The 23,515-nt window shown below is 33.9% G+C and overlaps 1 protein-coding gene across 2 annotated transcripts; it reads right to left on the bottom strand.

The window, feature by feature from the left end:
- Positions 1–21: 21 nt before the first annotated feature.
- On the bottom strand, positions 22–17,566 carry LOC127260643 (THO complex subunit 2). 2 transcript variants are annotated; one of them, XM_051288480.1, is made up of 34 exons: positions 17,199–17,566; positions 16,826–16,951; positions 15,617–15,658; positions 14,895–14,954; positions 14,738–14,800; positions 14,559–14,639; positions 13,983–14,054; positions 13,862–13,909; positions 13,661–13,729; positions 13,253–13,386; positions 12,423–12,498; positions 11,896–12,089; positions 11,501–11,581; positions 11,148–11,334; positions 10,818–11,060; positions 10,662–10,742; positions 10,463–10,582; positions 10,321–10,380; positions 9,688–9,815; positions 7,164–7,260; positions 6,956–7,084; positions 5,995–6,098; positions 5,494–5,674; positions 5,209–5,393; positions 4,490–5,096; positions 4,260–4,364; positions 3,336–3,491; positions 3,176–3,256; positions 2,632–2,851; positions 2,437–2,522; positions 1,920–2,043; positions 904–1,844; positions 538–824; positions 22–395 (listed from the first exon to the last, which is right to left on the bottom strand). In XM_051288480.1, exons 1-34 carry the CDS (start codon positions 17,331–17,333, stop codon positions 326–328), a joined length of 5,373 nt encoding a protein of 1,790 aa, XP_051144437.1. In that variant the 5' UTR covers positions 17,334–17,566; the 3' UTR covers positions 22–325. The 2 variants fall into 2 exon arrangements, with proteins under 2 accessions (XP_051144437.1, XP_051144438.1); XM_051288481.1 differs by having other exon boundaries at positions 1,944–2,043.
- Between the last annotated feature and the right edge of the window lie 5,949 nt (positions 17,567–23,515).

Genomic DNA, 23,515 nt, shown 5'->3' with positions numbered 1-23,515 from the left:
GATTTTGTGACAATTCATCCATCCAAGAATGTGTTGATTTTGATTAAATATTGAATTTGTGGCAATCTACAGTGTATGCAACACTCAAAAAATTTATTTTTCCAGTACACAATTTCACAACACGAAATCTAATTAAGGTAATTGCACCAGGAATAGCATAGCCTTCTTCCCCAACAATCAACACGCCACAAAAAATTTTGGAACAGCTCAGAGATGGAAACAAACTAATATGTGTTGAGGAAGTAATGGAGTCGACAATACCAGGAATTTTGCGCGCCAGCCAGTTAGTTTTTACACCTGGAGCTCGGCTGGAAGTTGTGTTCATCTATTTACGGTGCCTCCGCTTTGGTTCAGCTCTTTGTCTCTTCTCATCGTCCCATTCTCTGTCATACATTCTGAAAATGACAGTCAAGGAATCCATAGCGGAAAATTCATTTCAAAGTAATCGAGCATTATTCTTAAAATATATACGGAAGGCGAAGCAAATAATCATGTGTAGGACTGCAAAAGAAGTGAAACACAATAATTTAAGGATACGGATCTATATCACGACGAGTTGCCTTGCTGAGTGTCTCTTTGTTGTGGATTCTGGGACCGGGTTCTTCTATATAACCAGGACGTTGGACTACACCACCCTTTCGATCGCCTCTGTCTCTTACATCGTGCTGTGACATATTCATCGGAATGGGAGGTGGAGGTGCTGCTGGTAAATACTCTCCAGGCTCAGATACAATATGCTCCCGTTTGAGCTTCCTCCTCTTCGAAGCATTTAAATCGAGATCCTCCTTGGTTGCATTTCCTTTATCCCTGTCTCTCTCATCCATCTACTTGTAAATATCAAATCATCAGAAAGAAAGCAACAAAATATAAATCTGTGGAATGATCAAAAGTAACTCCGGCTACCTTGACTGACGCTGCTACATCACGTTCTTCACGCTTTCTGTCTTGTAAATCCTCTCCTCTTCTTCGCTTTGCATCATCTTGTATAACAGAAGCATTCTCTTCAGATCTCCGCCTTTCTCTATCTTCGTGTCTTGGAGAAAGCTTTTGCCCATGTCTGGCATTTCCGAATCGCCTGTCAACATCCTCGTCCCTCCTGCTTGCGTTCAGTGACTGGGGAACAAGATGAGGCGGCAGAGGCGGAGGGGGAGGCAAACCTTGCCCATGAAATCTGTCATCTACGGATGCTTCACTATACCGGGCTTTGTTTCTGTCATCCTTAGCTATCCTATCGAAATTGCTCTCTGCACCTCTATCTTGGATTCTCTCAACAGATCGTTCTCTTCCATGTCTCTCAAGGGACCTATCTCTCATCTTCTCAGATAAAAAATCATCACCTCGTGACTTCTCAGTACGCTCTGATCTTTCCCTATAATCTCTATCGTACCTTTCGCCACCCTTTTCTTTTGATCTGTCCACTGGCTTATCTTTAAGCCTGCTACTGCTCTGGTCATCAGGGCTTACCTTTTCTGATGTAGCAGAATGTGGTTTCTCCAGTGATCGGGCATCGCCTGACCTTTCTTTCTCAGACAAACGAACCTCACTGGAATCTATCTCTCTTGAATCAGTATCTCCTTTCCTTCGCTTATTTAACCGGTCATGGTCATCAGTTGGACTGGCTCTCTTTTGAGGCTTCTCACCAGCTTTAGAAGCTGTCGGAACATTGTCCTGCCTTGGAGAATGAATTGACCTTGATGTTGATTGTTTATGCATATCTGAATACTCACTGCCATCATCTTTCCCGCCATGAACACGTGAATCGGAAGATTTTGCATTCATGGTCTCTGTCTTAGTTTCTGAAGTATTTGCCAATTTAGTAGAAGTAGTAGGGATAGTAGCATTTCCTGAAGTTGCGAAACAAGAATTAGCAATTCGATATCTCCTATCATATGATGATAAGTAAATAGATCTGTATCAACCAGATGAAGAGCCTGAAGTTCTACCAACTGCTTTCCCAGGTTTACCCTCCTCTTTTGCAATATCCTGTTTTGTCTGCTTAGCAACTGAACCAACAGCTGCAGGCCGTTTCACTGTGGGCTTCACCTACATTAGCGACTTCTTATTATAGAAAGTGAAAATAATTTAAATAAGATGTATGTACAAAATAATAATCTAACAAATCTTTAACTACCACCACGTGATACACTTTTAACAAATATAAAGGTTTAGTTGCTATATTAGCCTTGAATAGTTCTCAAAAAGTAACATGAAATGAGTGCAAGTATAATGAAAGTCCCTCACGAATGCTGTCACTGCCATCTTATCAAAGGATATCTACTTACTAGCAGCAGCAACAGCAATTAAAGTCCTAGTGAAAAACTTATCATGTGAATTCTGCTAAAAATAATATGAAATCCTAAAACCTGAACTGAAAATACATTGGAGTAGCTTAGCCGAAGCAAACAAAAAATTAAGAAATCATAACCCAATTCTTACCTCGGGTTCCACAGATGTCTTGGCAGTAACTTTAGGGTTGTCTTCCTGTTGTTTGTTAGCCAATTCATCAACCTGCTTTCCATTATCTATAGGGGACAGGTTAACAGCAACAATGAGTATTAGACCTAATGATTGTCCAAGTTCCACTTTCAAATGAGATGGGTTGGGAAGTTATTACAGTTCATACAATCTTACCATCAGATCTCCTAGGATCTTTACCCAAATTCCCAGAATCTGAATGCAAGCTCCCCACAGAAGCAGATCTACTCCCATGTTGCTCGGATTGAGAAGCACTGTGATCAGCCCCATTCTGCAAAGCAGTATTATTTGTCGATAAAGACTTGGAAGCAGGCACAGGGGCCGGCCTTATATCAAGAAAACCCATGCCAAATTCCTCATCTGTTACCCATGATGGCTGCCAATATTTAAAAACAAGGTAAAATTCAGAACAGGACAGGGCATTCATATTTAACAAAGCTACCAGTTTGTATAAAAACATACATATTGCACAAGAATGTGGCCGCATATGGTAATTATATAAAGTACACCCAATAATAAATCAAGTGAATATCCGTTCTATCTAATAATTCTCACCATCTGCATGAGCCAAACTATCAAAAAAGAAGGATAGAACCAGTCTAAGATTATCTCAGGACTCAAATACCCAAGGGAGAATAAATAGAGGCATCCCAGTGTTGTAGTACAATCAATTATTAAACGAACTACAAGGATAACTTACCTTTCGTGCAGCCAAAGCCGCAGCAACACCAGTTGCCAAAACTTTGAGATCCTCCCTTTCATCGCTTTTGATTTTAGCTACCTGAGAAATATGAAAATAAACAATTGATGTCATGGAGCTACTCTGAAAGCAATCAGTAAAGAATAAATAAACATCTTACCCGTTTTTCAAGATTAATTCCGCTCTTCCGAGTGACAGGAAAAACACTCGAGATTTTTGTTAGCATAATAAGTGCATTCCGAATCTCCATGTACTCAGTTGATTCCAAGCACTGTATCAGCAGCCTCGTGATTCTTTGGCTCCATTTCCAGTGCACCTTCAAAGAAGCAAAATTGCCACTTAATAGGTTAAGTGCATGAAGTGCAACAAATCAAAACCAGTCGCACTATCCGATTTAGTTTATTCAAGTCAACACATTCTGAGAACATGATAGAACATTATTGTGAACAATACACAATGGTTAAGGTAGATGTATCATGAAAGTGAGGGCATAGAAGAGACCAACATGCAAAATCTACGCGGAGAAACCTTACGTGCAAGTTCAATCATAAAAAGATATGTTTGCATCCACACACAACAAATAGATAAAGCATACCTGACACTGTCGTCACTTTTTTAGGCAGAAAAAGCCAAATGCTTTTGTAAGGTATTGATTAGCAGTGGAAAACATGACCAAGTAAAACATTTTGGGTGTGTTTGGATGTATTTTCACATCCAATCTAGCACTGTTCAATAATATTTTACACTCAAAATCATTACATTACACCTATTTATATCATGTCAAAAACCTATTTGAAATCAATCTTTTACCATTACTCCAGCACATCCAAACAAAAAGATTAAAATCTTCCTATACGGGCAGGAAACAGGATATTTGAATTTAAGGAGTTTGAAATAGATGTAGCAATGCAATGTACATATATTAGATGGGACTTTCAGGAGATAAAAATAACTCAATACCTTTCTCTACAATTAAAATATGGCTGCCAACAATTAAGTGAATGACAATCCGAATAAGAGTGTTAAAAAAGATAAGTATCGAACGGCAAAACTAATAGCAATTATAATTAATCCATTAACTTACCTTGATAAATTGTCCATAATTGACACGCTGGCTGTTTGGATATCTGTAATAGACAGCAAATCCAGGCATGTTTCCGCATTCCCTCTCATATATTGATTCATGACTCTAAACACCAGAATTGTTGGTTAGAACAGAACAAGAGCAACAGAATCAAATATAAAATATTCCCTATTAATGATGCATGTATGAAGTGAACCAGATTCAAATTATATGACATCGTCATCACCGACCTTCCAATGATAAGCAGTCTTCAGTGTCTCAAACAGGAACCTCCCCAAGCGGCCCACTTCATACTCAGTGCAGCAGCATATCATGGGTTGCAGGGTTTTACATATCAGAACATCAATGTGGTTCACGGTGTTGAAAAATGGTGTTCCCAAGGAATGGAGTGTATTTACAAAAATGGCACAATAAACAGCATCTGGCATACTGAACGTACAGCGAGGGAATATACAACGCTGCAAGAATTCCATGTTGATTTTCAAAGTATCCGGGCAAGAACTCAACCATGTATCTTTTTCATGAGCAAGTCGACTATGCACAGACTTAACATGTTCTTCATGCTTCTGGAGCTCCATTGCTAATCGATCCAGAGACTCTTGAATCCTTTCTTTCTCTTTTTTACGTTTAGTAATTGCAGAACTAGAATTATCAGCAAGCTCTTCAAGAGCTTTAAGAGAAGCATGTAGCTTTCCAATCTCAGATTCATAGCGACTTCTTGGTACATACAGATCATATAAAGTAAGACCCCAGAAGGTTGCATACAAATCAGGAGACAAGCTATTCCAGGCTTTTGGAGGTAACATAGTCTTGACAGTCTCAAGAAGATTGGACCACCTACAAAATAAGTCATCAAATAAGGGGTTCTGGTGAGAATCAATTATAGAGCGGAATACTGTAAACAAACTGAATTTTAAACTAAAAGATAAAGAAAGCTGGGAGCTATTACAAAACAGGCTTTCGAGAAGATCCAAGATCCAACACCAATTTGTCAGCTGAATCTATAGGTTCAAGCTCCTTTTCGGCAGCAGCTGTTGAGTTCATTGCTTCGTTACAATTTAGAGGCCAGAAGGAACTGGAATTATTTTGACACTTGTAGAGTCTCATCACAGGCCGATAAATTAGAAAGGCAACCTAATGGATAGAGACGAACAACAAAACTTTAACAGAATTAATTATCTACTATAGAAATTTATATGTTGTTGGGAACTACACAAAAATAGTTTAAGAATACCTCTGGATCAAGATGATATTGATGTACAAGTTCATCAAGAGTGGGTATCAGTAATGCATAAGCAGATGTAGGAGTCACAGCACTACAAAGAAATTCCACATATTGAAGAAGTGTTCCATGACATCTATCAAACTGTTCACTGACCACTTTGATATGAGAAACATCTGCTTTAATGACAACCCTACATGGGAAACACAGAAAAAAATCATTACATATATGTTTGTTAAGAGCATTTAAGCAACAGCCTAAATTAAATATGCAAGAAAAAATAAAAATAAAAAAACCAAAAAATCCAAATCCAAATCTGCGAGCATCCAGATGGAAAAGAGAAATTAAGGAAATGCTATGCTCTTCAATCCTCATTGACATGAAAGATGAATCATTATTGAACATGTATAACAGAAAAGACCTCCACACCCATAAAAACACATTTGCCAGAACAAAAACAACTTTTCCAACTCAGCATTAAGACTTCTATTCAATTATTAATTAAAAGCTTACACAGAACGATGTTGTGCAATCAGAAGCAGAAGAGGAATAGCCAATTTAGGTTCCTCTTTAGGGAGCAAAGAATCTCTAAGCCGATTAGTGGACTTAATCACTGCCTGCAAAAAGGATTGGGAAACCTCAGAAACATAAAAGAACATCAAAATCTGCTGACGTGCATTGTCAAAAATTACATAAAGCTCAATTTACTTTTAAAAAGGTTCACATTTGCATGCTAAAAGTAAGTATATGGACAATGATGCAATTATCATCAGAGTCAAACAAATTTTCTCAAATATCTTACTCTTAGTTGCTCACGAGAGTTTGATAGAATAGGTACCCATTCGAAATCAACTAGCTTATGGATATGCTTATATGCTCCAAGAGTTTTTCCAGTCAATGTACTTCGAAAGCTTGTGAAGCATAATAAATAAGACAGGAATATTTTTTTTCAAATAAATCAGGCATGGAAACACATAACAGTTAATAGTACAAGGCCAACAAACTGTAAAAATGTTTGATACTCTTAAATTACAAAAAGCAGACAAAGTATGGTAGCAGCAACTCTAAAAATGAAATAGATATATCACATGCTTAATAGAGGTGCTTCAGAATGAACTGTCACACACCAACCAGAAATTTTCATTTTGTTAGCAGTTCTAATCTTGTTTGCATGCCCAAATATAAACTCAATAAATAAACATTAGTGAAGTAGTTTGGCAGCAAAAGACCTTGCTAACTGTAAAAAACAGGGAAAAGAAGGATGTAATGATGGATTAACCATAATTTCAATAAAGATGGTACATGGAATATTTCAATCCAGTAATCATCAGTTTTGCAATTAGATAGTGTAGTTTTCACATTTTGTTTCAACAATATTGCCCCATTAATAAACAGAACTAAATAATTGAAAATCAGTTGCCTGCCGTTCTCTTTTTCCCTGTTATTATATATCCATAATTATTTCAACGTGTACCTTGTTATTCCTTGTAATGCCAAATGAAGTAGCCTGATAACGCAGGGTATCACTTCCTGCCATGGCATCTAGTTGATCCTCAGTCATGTTTTCAGTATATTGTACGTTAGCCATTTGCTGGATTAATTCCTATACCATGAAAAATTTCAAACAGATATGCTCAGTAACAAATACTGAGTACCAAAATAGGTTATCAAACTAAAACTACCTGCAGTAGAACTAGCTCGATCCCATTGCCTTTCTTCAATTGGTTTACTAAATACTGGAAGAGGCCCCTTAGTTCCATTGATGGATACTTTTTACACCTAGAAACAAATAAAATGGCTCAACCAAACATCATGTCTTCTAAATCAAATTAAAACAGTGACACAAAATAAACTAGACCATCACTTCATAAATGGCATTGCAATCCAGACATCATTGACAAAACTCAACTAAAATGACCCATGAAAAGGTAGAATGCTATGACAATATAATTTAACAAAAAAGAAAAGAAAAAGAAACTATAAATTGAAAAGAAATTCCCTGAAAATACTTCCTCAGAACACCAGACACGAATAAGGGAAGTTGTATCAAATTGTCCAAATGATATGGATCAGAGCAGGCCATGTCACCAATAATGATTAAGTTGACAGTCTCATAATCCAATTATAATTTAAATCCAGAGATAAATAGAATTAAGATCAAAACATTCGACTGCAAAAGGCCCACAAAATTGCTTCACAAGCCAACAAGCACCCCCCCCTCCCCTAGCCCCACAGGAGCCCTTCTAACTAAAGCTAAGGCTAAGGTGGTTGTGATAAAATTTGTAACATGAGATGATGATGTCTAAAAAGAATGCACATAACCCAAATCTAAACCAATAACCATCTGAATATAAATTGAGATGCTAGTGTTTGATGTGTCAGAAAATTCAACGAGGTATTCCAAGACTAATGATAATACGAGCGCTATTAAAAACCACAAGTAGCACAAAGATCACAATGACAACAAGTAGAAACCATCTACACTCATTGGTTACTGTCTATTAGCATTTTGTACATCCAACATCTGCATGAAGAAAATTTTTATTCTTTTTGAGCTATGACTCGGAAGTTCATGCTGCTGTTAAATGTCTCTCAGCTATCTTACATTCATTTGGTAACTGAAACTGGAGAGCTTTGGAGGATGAGGCACAGGAGAAACAAAATCTTTGAATCTTCAAAGCAGCAGTGGCAGATATAATTTGAAGCAAGATGAACCTCCCATTAAAACAAGGAAGCAATAAAAAAGATCCCTTTCCAATAAACCTCCCATCTATTCACAGAATTGTTGATAAACCATTCTTGATGCTTAACCCCATTAATGCAACCCTGACAAAAATCTGAATGTGAAAGTCTTCTTGGCAAATTTTGTTCATGAAACAGTTCTTCAAAAAGATATCCGATGATGCAAAGACTACATCATCACAAGCCAACTTAGCAGCATGCAATTTGTATCCCAAATCAGCAGATAGGAGCAACCAAAATATTCTGAGGGCTAGAAATCATTCAGAACTATGATGTCATCCAACACATGGCTCGTCCAATCTTCACTACATGATTGGCAGGTAGATGTACATCCCAAAGAATTTCAAACAGCAGATGATCATCATCAGTGCCAACAATGTATCTTTTCTTCTGTGCTCATAACATATACTCCAAATACTTTATCATTCTTCTCATTGTACTAATGCATTGATCTTATATCCTAAATATAATTTCAGCAAACAATACCCCCCAATCCTCTATGACCTGTCCCAATTAACGAGTTAGTTTGTCTAAGATGTCAGCAGATATTTTGTTCCACCCATCAAGCCATGAAATAAAAGCTAGTGTCTCCCGACGCTAAAGATGCATATTTGCCAATAAGGCGAAACAAACCCAATAGCATCATGTTATTGCACATTAAAAGAAGTCAACATCTTTCACTACCCAATGCTAAAACCTCAAAGTGCCTCATGACAGAACTTGGGCATTGAGCATGAGAAGGGGAAACTAAATAGGCAGGCAGGATTTATTGCACTGTCCTCTCCTCTCAGAATGACCTCTTCATCCCCAAATCACTTGAGTATGAGAAGGGGAAACTAAGTAGGCAAGAAGGATTCACTGAACTGTTCTGTCCTCCTCAGGATGGCATCTTTATCCCCCAAACGAATTAAGCCTTTACCCATCATCTCTAAGGTATCCGGTTTGTTCTTGCCCACAATTAAAATTCATTAGAGAAAGCACACTGATTTCAAACATCCAAGTCTGCCAGAAGCACTAAATTTCCAGCTCCAGTAACCAGCATCGCCAGAAATAATCAGCAACTCGCAACTGAGTACAGCATCCCATGAAATCTAAGTTCTTTAGAGAAATGATTGTTACAATAAGACTAAATACTTTAGACTCAAAAGATAAGAATTCCCTTAATACAGAATAATATAAAAACAAGTCTAAAAGCACACTTATCACCCAGAAAATATGCATCAACGAGGAACCAAAAAACAGAAATAGAGAACAGATGAACATGATGCATTAACCCGCTTGGTAGACATCTAAGAGACACTATTCTACAATTATAACAAGCCACGAGTTGCATCTGAAGTGTACATTCTAATACTTCACTTCCACTGACTAGATTGGGTAAAAACTGGACAACTGAGCAGCATGTAAGAGTATATATTGGAATAAACAATTATATCAAAGAGATGAAGTGGAAAAGAGCCATACAGGTGTCCCCAAAATGACGCCAGAGACTGGAGCCAGTCTGACAAATTGAGACCATCATCTTTAAGCTTTTCTCGTCCACTTTGAGCCAACCGTTCAATCACAACATACTCCAAGATGTCATACTCAAGCTGTTAAGAAATCAATGCATAGGCAAGGATCAAAATCTATCAGCTGAAATGACAAAAGTGAAACTGGAAGTAAAAGCAAAAATTGACCAAGAGAACATGCCCGGGTAATCTTTTATATTAAAATCTGTAAGTATGATACCAAAAAATAAAAAGTAAAGCGACATTGCCAGAGAAGCAGGTATCCACATGTAATGAATATGATTTGATCATTTCATTCAAACTATTTGTGTAAGCACTTTTGCTAATATATTTAAAATCTTAGAAAGGGCACAGTGAATATTTGATAAGCAGAGGAAACAAGAAAAATTTGAGAATTCGACGAAGGGAGTAAATTCAGGCTTGAACAAATACTTCTTTCAAACATTGAGGAAATACAGGCATACTCTATAAACATAATCCAAAGGTCATATTTCACTGTTCTCCCTCATTAGACCAATTGCCGTAAATCCTAGTTGCGAAAAAAACAGAGACAAACACAAAATCGAAGCAGCATGCATATATGCACCTGTGTTAAATACTTGAATGCATCAACAACAGGAGCTATCATATCCCTGTAAGCCTCTATCTGCACAGTGAAGTCAACAACAGATACTTAAGAGAATGTTGAGTCTCAACTGGAGCAATCTCCACTACAAATGAACAAGTACCTGATGAACAATAGTTCGAAGAACTGTCATTGGATTTGCATGCGCTAATTTAGCAACCATTCTTCCAAGCTGCTTTAGATTTTCCTTGGCAAGACGTTTTAATATACGTCGAGTATCCAACTGCGAGGACCAGTTTATTATATTGTGAAGAACAAGAAAATTGATACGATCCAAAAAAACCACAATAAAATACTTGTACCCTTGCAGTTTGTCTAGCTGCCAAAAGCATCGGAAAGCGCTCATCATCTTTCTCCCATTCACCGTATAACCGATAACGAACCTATCAAACAAATTTTAGCACCATGAATCTTATATGGTTTATTTGAACCACAAAAGGTTTATTGGCAGTAGTAACCTCATAGGGAAGAAGACTCATGAGTTCCCATATCTCCTGCCCTACAGCAGGATTTGCAGGTATCAACTGCAAAGAAGGAAGAAGACATGTTCCAAGCGCTTCCTCAATTCTTAATCTAGCATCCTTCATGTGAAAGCGAGGATTCTGAATTTCCTCTATACCAGATTCTGCATTGAATGGCTGATCGCCGTTACCAGCAAGCTCCAGGGCACAAAGGTAATAAGCTTTCAATACTCTGGCAGTCTGCATAACAGATACAGTGTCCAGGAAAGAGTAGTCAAATCATGAACCCAAATTGACAATAATTTTCATTTAACTACAAGACCAGACCTTCTGCAGTAGTAAAGTGTCGTGATAAAGATAGGGTCCAACAGAAGAAAGCATTTCAAACAGCTCTTTGGGCAGATTAATAAAGCATTGTTTGATTGATGAACTTCCTGTCTCTGACTCGCCAGCAGATGAATTTGGCATTCTACATATCAATTTGTAGGCCGAACAAATTGATTTTTCAATGAGCCTGTGAAAAAATTGAGTCTAGCAGTATTAAAAAAATGAACTCCATCTGTCCATCGTAAAAGACGAAAATAAGGAAAGTAGGAAAGACAGAGAGAATACTAAGAGAGGGTGTATTATAAGAATTCACTTAATTTGAACCAACATCCCAAAATTTATTTGCATATTACCTAAACAGACCATTACAAATTTGAATGTGCTCCACTGGATTAAGTGGTGACAAGCGCTCAAGCAGTTGATGAGCATGTAACCTGACATAGAATGCAACCGAGAAGGAAAAAAAAAAAAAAAAGGACATTAGAACAAGCTCCGAGAATATAAGACAAAGTCATAATCCTTTTGTTGCATATTTTGATCCTGAATTCTCAACCAAGTCTACAATAACTAACAATGGTAATAACCCCATGACATTAAACAGAATGAAGATGAAGTATAATCAAATTTGAAATATATTTCGTCCCTTCATAAAAAAGAAAGGAATCAAAAGATAAAGAGGGAGAAAGCAGAAGTCAACAATTATCAGAAAATATATTCAAAACTATTTGCATCTAAAGAATTCAATTACCAGTCATCCACAGCCAGAAAGCCCATGAGTAACCCTAGAGGTTGATTATTGGTAAGCTCTGAGGACCTTTCAACGACAGCCATTGTTTCCATGTCCAAAGCAGTAAAAAGATCTACTGTCACATCCCCTTGTTTTTCATCATCCATGAGATCCTTACCAGTTGCAGCAAGATTAATCTTTCCAATTTTATTTGCCTGTTCAGTACAGTGGTGGTGTAGCAATTTCTTAAATTCAATATTCAATGGTTCATAAAAATCAAAAACAAAATTAGACAAATTAATAGATCAAAATTTAACTAAAGTACACACAAAGTGTCAACTTTTGGAATGGTATAGTGATCCAGATAAACACACAAAGAAGTGCGTGCTGAGATTACAAACAAATTAAAGAAATAAAATGAGGAACTAAAAAATCTAGTAGATATATATATAAGATAAATGTAAATATCAAGAAACACAACCTGAGGCAAAATTAGAGATGTAATGTCAATGGAACAGCAAGAAATCTAATAATTCAAATTGAATCACCTCATCAAGCCTTCTAGCTGAAAAGGTATTATAATGTTCAATTGCGTCCTCATCCTTGGGGAGCAAATGCGAATATCTGAAAGAATGACATAGCAAATGAGAATACTGGATCGACATTGAATAAGAACATAACTAGCTGTGTTGAAATGCTCGAGAATGATAAAAACAGAAACTATCAATAGATATGCAGTCATCCAACAGAGTAGGAGAAAAAGGAAGATTGACAGAACCAAAAGTTGCCAAAGAATATATATAATGTTCTACACTTCACCAACATTATATATTATTTACTTTCCATTCTAGGTATATCCCTCAAAACTGTATTGGGAAAAAAATAGAAAATAACAGTTACAGTGAAACTAATCTTTTGCTATCACTTTCACTATAAAAGTTGTATTAACAAAGGGACAAACTTCTACAATCATAAATCTAAATTAAGTAAACTCATAGTAAGATTCATTGCTTCAATGAAGAACCTTCAACAGGAATCATTAAGCAATAAAAGTTGGAACAATATCAAATGCTTAAGACTCCAGCAGATTAAGGACATCCACAGATCTTCATACATGGATAGCACTCCTGGCTACAATCAACAGAATTGACATAATTTGCCAGCACATCCCACCGATTTAAGTGACATGAGAACATAGGAATGAGGCAATGGTCCCTTGAGATTGCATTACTATGACAAAAATGAAAAAAAAATTGAAACACTTGAAGAAGGGATTTTCTGTGGTAGAAATTTCAATACATACAAGTAAAGCAGAAGGAAGACAGTGACAATGAAACCAGCTTGAACAACAAAGATAACCCATATGTGGCTTACTCACATGCTATCAACATCAATGAATTCTTGTTTCACCAACAAAGCCGTGAGTTGATAGAGCCCAGCTGGCACAGGAGTGTTGATTTCGATGTGCTGGTAATATTGAAACTTGAATCCAAGGATTTGCGATGCATGGGACTGCAGAAATGAGAAGGAACTATAATATTAATTATAACTGGTGCATAAAACGGTCCTGCCTTAACCAAGTTGAACATTATATATTATGTATATAAGTAAACATGATACTACTAGTTACTCTCAGGGAAAAAAAATTAAACCAAAGCATCAAACCACAATCCACTGTAACAGCCTTGACAATTAGCCAGAAAGCAAAATCAAGCACATTCTCAAGCACAGAAAAAAAGGTAAAGAGAAGAGCAATGACAAACTAGTGCCAGAGTCGGCACTATACCTTGGGAAATATTGGGATCAAATCCAAGAAAACGTTGTTATCAAGCTGAAGTTCAAAGCACTCCAATACCTGAAATTACATTCTCTTGTATGAATTTATTTGCATTAAGTTAAAACCAAGGATGAAGCAAGAACCAACAATATAATACCCAAAATAAATAAATAACTGAAGAAAAAGCAATAGCAAGCTGATCCAACTTACAATATCAAAAACTCGATTTGGATCCAGATCAAAGTGGCCAATTAATGACTGCAAGTATAACAGAAATTAGAAACTACGAGAGAAGAAAGTTCAGCAGAGTATATAAAAGATCAGTATAAACCTTAATAATGCCAACTGTTGCAACTGATACAGTTTCACTTGATGATTCAGGAACCTGACATAACAGGGTAACCTACAAAATTTTTGAAAAATGTTAGCTTAAGAACTTGAGAAAAGAAACAATCGTAAGCTAGTAGAAGAAAATAATTTGTGGAACATAACACACAATCAGAGTAATGTTCAAAACTTTAAATGAGATCCAAGGACTTATATTTTGATTATTAGTAACGTTCAACCAAAGATCCACTTAGGGTACACATTTATTCCTCAAAGAGTAACTCTTAATAATGTTCATCAATAATAAATAAACTCACCTATTTATCAATTCCTTCTCACGTCATTATCAAATCCATCGGGTTTCCGTGCAAATAACTATATTGTGTTGAGCTAAAATACTATTGTGAACAAAATCAAGGAAAAGACGACCCCAAAAGAAAAGGCTATCAGATAAAGATAGCAACAGAATTTAAATAATCTTAATAAATTATCATATTCTTAACCAAAAGTCAACCAGCACAAAAATAATTAAATTCCTTACAATTTTAGTATAGTACGGCAAACAGCTTATATAGCATACCAGTTTGGCATAGCCCTCACTTTCTTCCCGGAGTAAGTTAAACTTGGTTTGTTGATAAAGAAGACGTGTATTTACTCGGACCTGTCACCACACCATATTAAAGTTCAAATAGAATAAAAATGCTTCTATCATAAACAATATGTGCAGACATACAGAAAATGAAAGTAAATTCAAGATACCTCTTTAGACTTCAGATCAGCAGCTTTTATCTTTATCATCTCAGCCTCGTACAGAAACTCTTCCTATAACACAAGAAACAATTGGAAACATTAGTTCCTCCCATTAACATTCCTCAAAGATAGCTGAAAAGAAAAACTCCAAGTAATATTGCCCAACCTCACAGCGCTCCTGAAAATATCTTAAAGGCACCAGTGCAGATTCCACCAGCCATTTCGCCTGGAAGAATTGTAAACAAAAAGAGAAAAGGAAGCATGAGATTATAAGGAAAAAAGTGAAACTGATTGCATGAGAAAAGACAGCCATTTTTAGAATGAAAAGATCATATGAGTTTCTTTTTGAAAAGCTAACTAGCAATCCTAATTCTCGGTGTCACAAAACAGGTTGATGCTGACTTCACTATTTGAATTGGCTACTTCGGATCCATCAATATATTAATTTTTATAACCTAAGCCATTTAGCAATTGATAAAATAAAATTTGTAATGTACTAGAGTTGCAAGTAGCCAAGTTACAGGTCCATTAAGGTCCAATTGTGTCCTTAACCATGATGTGTACAGCAGATTTCCTGTATATTTCTAACCACCCATCCTCGCAAGTTTTGAGCAGAACATGTGCATAAGATAATGAACATCAGTGTAGCAACCTCTGTGGGTCAACAAGACATCAATTTACTAGCAAAGATCTCACCGAAGTTAAATACTATGAGCCTTCAGAAGCCTTTCCCATAAAGTATATTTTGTTTCTAACACCCTACCAGAGCAGGTTATAATGTTCCAACAACTAGATTAACGTTAGGTTTTTCCATTAACGGCAATATGGCATTCGAACATCGGAAACAAGAAATGGAGCAGGAAAAAGATGCAAAATTTAGACACTAACCAGTTTAATAAGGCGAGCACGATATTCACTAGGCATGGTAAGCTGCATGAATTGACATAGGAAATCAGAGTGACACGAAAGTGTCGAACTGAAGTGAACAAGGCAAAACAATATTCACATGCAGTCAATAAATCAAACTTCAGAGAACACACAACAAATCCACGATATTATAAATTAATAATCAGTAAACAACATAATTTTTACGGATCAAATCCACTTCTGAAACACCAAACAAGATATAATTTTAAAATTTTCAGCATAAAGGTATTACTCATTCTTATGTACAGTGGAGTTCCACACCAGGTTTCTTTGATAAGGTTTTCAAAGTGGGGTATGATTCAGTCATCGTCATCATGTGTGAGCCAGACATATAAATCACATATCCCCAGTGCATTGAATCAGTCTCTTATCTAACTTGCAATGTAAAATGTGGTTTCTTACAGTTCATGCATGATTTCTTTTAGGCTTTCCACTACCCTTTTAATATAAGCTCATGAATCTGTACTTCTACCTGCTATACTAAAGCATTTAGAATTTTTCAGACAAGTGACTGAATCTTCATAAGCATATTTCTCATCTTCTCATGCATAGATGTTGCCCAACTTTCTCTCTTCTGCGCTTATTATTAATTTTACCAAATTCAGTGTGCTGGCACATCCATCACAAGAGTATAAGTTCAACTACTCCCATTTTTCCACTCTCATCAGCAATAAACCCAGCATTTGGCTCCATAGTGCATTATTGGTGTTATGGATATCTTAAAAATTGATGCCAATCTAGAGCGGTGTGACAATCACAGTGTCTACAGGCAAATTTCACCATCATTCCATGCTTTATCCATATGTGTCCTTTAGTTCTCTCATTTATCAATCTAAATAATCAAACCATTATTCTGGCTCAACAAATTTCACATTTATCTATGATCACTTTTACAATTTTGTTCTGCATCTACTTACAGTATCTGGTGGAGCCCCTCAGAATATATGAACTATAAACATAAACGTTGAAGTTCTCTGGGCAGACATGACATAGGAAAGACAAAGGTTTCTTTGTCACAACAGGCTCAAAGCTTACCAGAACAACATAAAAGCAGTACTTACACATCACAGTGTTCAAAAGGTTCAAATGCAGCTCAACGTAAATGTCTAAATCACAAAATTATAAACCATTTGAAGTTATCCTGTTGTGGAATAGCATGAAGTAACTCACATCTTGGGCCATTTGAGAAACAATATCAGCAAAATATGATCCAACGTCTGCATCCGGACCACAATCTGAAAATTCTACAGCCTCCAATGCTGCTTTTGATTTCTGATACGGCAAATCTCCTTTGACCTAATAAAATTAAAATCTTCATATTAACCAAATATCCATACACATGGAAACTCAAATCCCAACGTGAATGGATGAAAAAAGAAACCCAAACATCACAAGATACAAAGCTGAAGTCAGCGCGCCAGGTAAAACCGCGACTCAAAACTACAACAATACTCGCCAAGAAAATTAAAGCAAACAGAAAGAACGATAGTAGTAGCAGTAACCTCCCAACACTAAATAACTTCAAATATCGGCTAATTCTTACCATCGTGAAGCATAGCTCATAAAGAAATCGAAGCACGGGAGCGGGTGAAGAAAATCGGAAATTTGAATTCGAGTTCTTCAATTCTTTAACGGAGTCCTCCGTGATGTGTATGCACACTAGAGGAGGCAGCGACATTGTATATTTTGTGCAAACGCGCCAAAACGGAGCGGCTGCAAGTTAGAACAAAAAAATTAGGTGTAGTGACAAATCCGAAGCAGAGGAGCACGAGAGCCTGGCGGAAATTCAGATTCCAAGGTTTTCATGGGTCAGTTCGCATTGGATATAGCTTCCTCCGCTCTGTAGGGTTTCAGACGAGTTTCAATTGTCTTTGCGAAAGGGTTTGGGAATGGAGAAGAAGGAATCATCCGTCTTTCTGTCCTGGATTTTCATGGCTTTTCATTACTTCGCGCAATATAAGTTGGGCGGGCCTCAAATTTGGGCTTTTGTTCGATTAATAGGCGCAAAATAATTGTAACTAAAGCCCATATACGTTTTCTCCACTCCTAGTTATTCGAACACATAACGCATTGCCCCAACCGAAATATTTTTTTTATGATAATTAAAAAATATAAAAATTTAAATAAATTTAAAGGAATATGTTTAGATATGTTTTTTTACAAATTAAATTTAAATATTTTTACCATATGAAACCTTAGGGTGTGTTTGTTTGCGGGGGATTTGATTGGATTTACACTGTTTATCCAATTTTTTTCCTCCAAAAACATCAAATCAAACAACTATTTTTCATTTTTTATATTATACTAAAAATCAATTTTACATTCAAAACTTTACATCAATACATATTTATTTCACATCATACAACTATTCAAATTCAAAATTTTTACTATTCAAATCCCAAGTCAAAATCCAAACCCCCAAACAAACACACCATGATTTTATATAAGAAAAATATATAAAATATTCAATTTAATAAAATAATATATACTCCATAAATCATTATTTAAATAGAAATTCAAGATAAAAACTAGTAAACTAAAACATTGATATATTTTACATATGAGGTGTACGAAAGTATCTAAGTAATATATAAATAAAAAAATATGTATAATATGGCTTTGTTTTAAATAATACATTTTTATTCATTTGTTATTATTTATTTTTCAAAAAATATCATATCAAATATATTTTCTTTTGACGCAAAATATCAAATCAAATACTAACTTTTTACTATTTTTTTTTTTAACTTCCAAATTTCCAAAAACTTCCAAAATATCATATCTAAACAAACTCATACTTATTCCAAAGAGATATCTTATTATGAGTTGACATAAATAATAATATTAAATTGAAATGAAATACCCCTCCCATAAAAAGAATACAAATTTTTTATTTTTTTCGTCTCAAAATAATAAATAACGGTACAATTATTTAATTTAGTAATTGTACTACTTACCTAACGTATTAAATTATAGTGTCTATAATACTATGTCTCTTACATCTTCCCCGGACGTATAGAGCAAAATTAAAAAGTACTTTATGTTAGGGATGATCTGGGATATGAGGTGATCTCGTAATCGTGAAATCATAGGTTCAAACCTCCAATGTCTTAATGTCATACATGATTGGCCTAGTGTGACTTGCCTTATCAAATCTGATTTGCAAGATATTATGTTCGACTGGTGTTTACTTAGTACACATTTTCGTGCAGCGACTGCAGTTCTCAATTCATATAAAAATAAAATTAAAAAAAATAAAAAAAAAACTTAAAAATACGTGTAAACACATATCCTTTAATTTCAAAATTTTCCCTTTAATTTCAATTTTTTCCTAAGTCGCGTGGAAGTGCAAAATGCAATTTGCAAGGAATGTCTTTAAATATGAAATAATAGCGAAAATGATGGGTATGGAATTTTGTATGTATCTAACTGGTGAAATATTATTCCGTTTTTGTTGCGCTGTTCGTTAAACCATATTTATACAGACTATTTAATCAGATATATATTCCGTGTTAATTCGTCTTCCTTCTTAAATATGGACATTATTGTCACCTTAAATTAATTTGATTTTATATTGTTAGCTCTCAGCCTCTCACAACATTTAAGGACTGCTTAGATAAAGGTTATTTTAGGGTGTGTTTGTTTGAAGGATTTTGGAGGATTTTCACTGTTCATTCAATTTTTTCCCCCAAAAACATCAAATCAAACACCTATTTTTCATTTTTTTATATTATACTAAAAATCAATTTTACATTCAAAACATCACATCAAACCCTATTTATATCACATCATACAACTATTCAAATTCAAAATTTTTACTATTCAAATCCCAATCCAAAATTCAAACCCCCAAACAAACACAAGTTTAAATCATTTTGAAAATAGTAGTATTTGTTTATTTAGTGGTTTAATTTGAATTTTTTTTTTTTTTTAATGGGGTATATATAGAATTAGTAATATAGAAAATAATATGCATTATGTTTTAACTAAAAGTCTCATTTTTATCATCTTAAATTGTCATATTTAAAAATATAATTTTTTATTATAGTAAATATAATAATATACTAATACATATTTTCTTTTTATTTTTATATATTTTATAAATATATAAGGTGTGTTCACCAGTACTATTTTTAAATTTTAGTTCCAAAAACAATAATAAATAATACAAAATAATTTTAACAAAAGTCAAAAGGTAAAAAAAATTAATTAATTAAATACTTATTAAAAAAATGTTATTTTATTGAAAAAAAATTTATTGAAAATTATTTAAGAAATTACACAGACAAAATACACCTTGATGTGTTACTAATAGGATATGATGGGATAGTTGATTGACTGTAATTTATAAATTATTTATAGTATATTATAAAGTACTTTATATAATTGTTTACTAATCGAATTTCATTCTCATTCAAATAATTATTGAAGACAAACCATATATAAATAAAATTGTGTCGTAAACGGTTATGTATTTTGTGTTACGTAACATATTTGTTGCAAATGTATTATAGTAATTATGGGGTGTTATTTCTATTATTCAATATTTATAATTTTGTAACACTGATCCAAATATTTGATCAAAATAAATAAAAAAAACCGAAATATAGAAAAATTATCAATAAAAAAATATCCTCGGATTCCTTATTAATTTATAATGTTCCTATAATTTATTTGAAGGGGAAAAAGTAAAATGGAGAATGTTGTCCATTCTAAGAGTTACAATTCAGTGTATATGCATTATTATTATTATTATTATTATTATTATTATTATTATTATATTTAAAGTTTATGTATGCAATATAATATTACTATATTGACGTTGATTGTAATCTTATAATTGATAAATAGAAATCGCTTGAGTTTTATGTTCATATCATATGCGATATTTGATTGATTTTGATTAGATTCTCCCTAAATTCGGTGCGTATTGTTTATTTCCGACAAGCATGAAATAAAAGACAATTTTGGTGAATTTGGAGAAAAATAAAAGAAAAAAATCAGCATTGGACAATCAAGTTAGTCATGCCACGACTAACTATACCCTCGTGACATAGGAATTTAATTAAATGCCCAAAAGCACACAGCTACAATTAATTAAGAAAAAAAATAAATAAAAATGGAGGATCACACGTAGAAGATGAGAGAACGGCCAGAGCAGATACGCACACGAGGAGAATAACGGTCAAAGCAGATACGCACATGAAGAGGGGACGGCCAGAGCAAATACGCACAAGAGTAGAAGACTCGTAGACTCATAGATCGCGCATGAGCAAATCGACGGAAAAGATTTCCCCTCCCACTATGAATTTATCTTTCTCGTTTGTTCTTTGTTCTTTGATTATGGAGTAGATATTTTTCTGATTTTAGGGTTGATAATGTTTTGGAGATTCTTAATTTTCTTTATAAAAGTTCATTTTAATTATCAATATTTGTCTAATTCTGATAATAACGTTTGTGATTGTTAGATTGATTGAATATTTTGGTACCGATATTTGAATTAGTCTGATAATCTAAAGTCAATTCAGGTAGGATATCTGTAATTGTATTCGCACTTTAATATGTGACAACCGGGTTGAATAGTTCCTTTCCGGGGGTTAGGCAATCAAATCTAATTGTTCTTCTTAGGTAGTAATTGTTTTGAATTGAGTTTTTCTAAATTAGAATGAGATTAGACAATATTTCTTATGAGCGCACCTAGGTTTATTTGCTTAATTAAGGGTAGTTAATGGTCATACCTTAATTACCTACACTGTAAAGAAAAAATTGGTTATCATAGCTTATTTATAACTATAATTAATTTATTGATACTTTAATAAGAACAAACTTTATTGAATCAATAAAAAAACACAAGTGTCATAATTGCATCATCCCTTGAGCCAGACATCCCCGTAATAGCTAGTTCACCCTTAATTTAGTTGCTTTCTTGTTTTACTTTCATTAGATAATAAAAGAAAGTTTTCTCCAATTATTTACTGCATTAGAACACGAAAGAGTGAATTACATAATCCATGTGGAGACGATCCATTCCCCTTATTACATTAAATTGTGATCAAAGAATATGTGAAATATTTGATTGACCGCGCGACAGGTCAAATTTTTGCACCGTTGCCGGGGATTGACGCTTTGTTTTACTCTTTTGTGTTATTTTTATTTATCCTCATGTTTATGCCATGTTCTTCTCGTATATATGAACTGATATTTAATTTTGAGATCGAGAAGATTGAGCGAAAGGAAGCCAGACAACAAAAAGCTGCTCAAGTTGCAAAGTTGGCAGAATCTTTAATCATTATTGTCGATTTAAGGAGAAGGATTGAGTGCTTATAGTAAAAACATCAGCACTAATGCTGATAGTGTAAAAAAATAATTATGTTAACTAATTTTATTTATAATATAATTAATCTAATTATGTATGCTAATATTAGCACTAATCAACATGGCACTGATTTAAAATAATCAGGACCCAATCCTGTCACTCGATTTAAATATTAAAATCAAATAATGTCAATTATTGTTATGAAAATCATTGCATGTGTATTTAATAGATATTGTTAGTTGAGTTGCTTCATTTTTGTATAACAGTACATAAGTTAGATATTAATTATTTTTAATAAATGCTACTAATATTTATAATAAAATATTAGACATATTAGTAAATTTAATTCTAAAACTAGGTCAAATTCAATGAATATGTTAATTAGTAGTGAGTAATATGTTTGTTTTAATCTCTTATATGCAATTTTTAATTTAGGTCAAGTTCAATTAATTGAATATTGTTGTGCTAATAATAATTAGGGTTTGTTACTTATGATTTTTCTTTATCAAATTATTATTATTTTTAAATATTATATTAAAGAAATATTTTTATTTAAAAAGTAAATAAATAAAAAGGCAGGGGATAAAAGTAATGACATTTATGTAATATATTGTAAGTTGAAATGATATTTATTATGTTAGGTATGTATTGCAATTATTAAATTAAAAAATAATAACTTTGTTTTGGAACGAATGAAAAAAAATAATAACCTTTAATGAGACGGAGAAAATATTATAATTTAATCATATCATAAAGAATAAGAGTTAGATTGTGTTGGATGTATGGAAGTGTTTTAACTTTTATGATTTGATTTGATAATTTATAAAATAAAAATAATATATTTGGTTGGGAATAGTAAAATACTCATTTTTTTTTTTTATTTTAATGGTTTTTTTTTTCGTCATTTTCATTTCAATTGATTCGTTTTATTTATTCATTCAAAACTTTTTTATTAAAACTATGTGCAGGAGCTTTGTGCAATTTGTTTTATCGAGCCTAATATACAGATTATTAAATTAGATAGAAGAAAGTTTATGTATAGCACATTTCAAGAGCAGCGACTAAAAATTTTAATATTATAGAAAATAATTTCAAACCTCCAAAATGTAAGGCGATTTTTATAATAATCATCTTTTAAGGGTGGCAAATTGTAATTAGCTACCACCAATCCTGCTTTGCATGTGCTGTAATTTCTATATTTATCCATCAAAATTTTATTTTCAAATATTCCGGTAATAAATAACCTAAAATAATCAATGCTATTCAATTACTGCAAGTTTACTCAACCAAAAATTATGCAACATATTTAAAAATATTTAATTCCATTATTTAATTTTTTACCTGATTAATCAAGCAAATCCTCCCCATCCATTTCTTCTCAACAGTAAAAAAATAATCAAGATTTCCTAATTTAATTTCTTTATTTCCATATAAAATATCTGAAATAATATTTCAAGTGGACCCCACACGGACCTGCCAACTGTATTTTGCGAAGAGTCTAGAACTCCGGCACCGGATTCATCCTGACGGCTGCGCTCCAGATA

This window comes from Andrographis paniculata, unplaced genomic scaffold (genome assembly GCF_009805555.1).
Source record: "Andrographis paniculata isolate CXL003 unplaced genomic scaffold, ASM980555v1 Contig62END, whole genome shotgun sequence".
NCBI lineage: Eukaryota > Viridiplantae > Streptophyta > Magnoliopsida > Lamiales > Acanthaceae > Andrographis > Andrographis paniculata.
The sequence above is the reverse complement of the archived record's forward strand: the minus strand, read 5'-3'. Positions and strand labels throughout refer to the sequence as shown.

Bases quoted from the DNA above. Each gene is read 5' to 3' on its own strand.
- LOC127260643 (XM_051288480.1), bottom strand. From the start codon at position 17,333: ATGTCGCTGCCTCCTCTAGTGTGCATACACATCACGGAGGACTCCGTT. The intron at 2,523-2,631 runs GTAAGATTGTAT...TGTCCCCTATAG, and splicing joins AGATCCTAGGAGATCTGATG to ATAATGGAAAGCAGGTTGAT. The intron at 825-903 runs GTAGCCGGAGTT...ATTTACAAGTAG, and splicing joins ATGTAGCAGCGTCAGTCAAG to ATGGATGAGAGAGACAGGGA.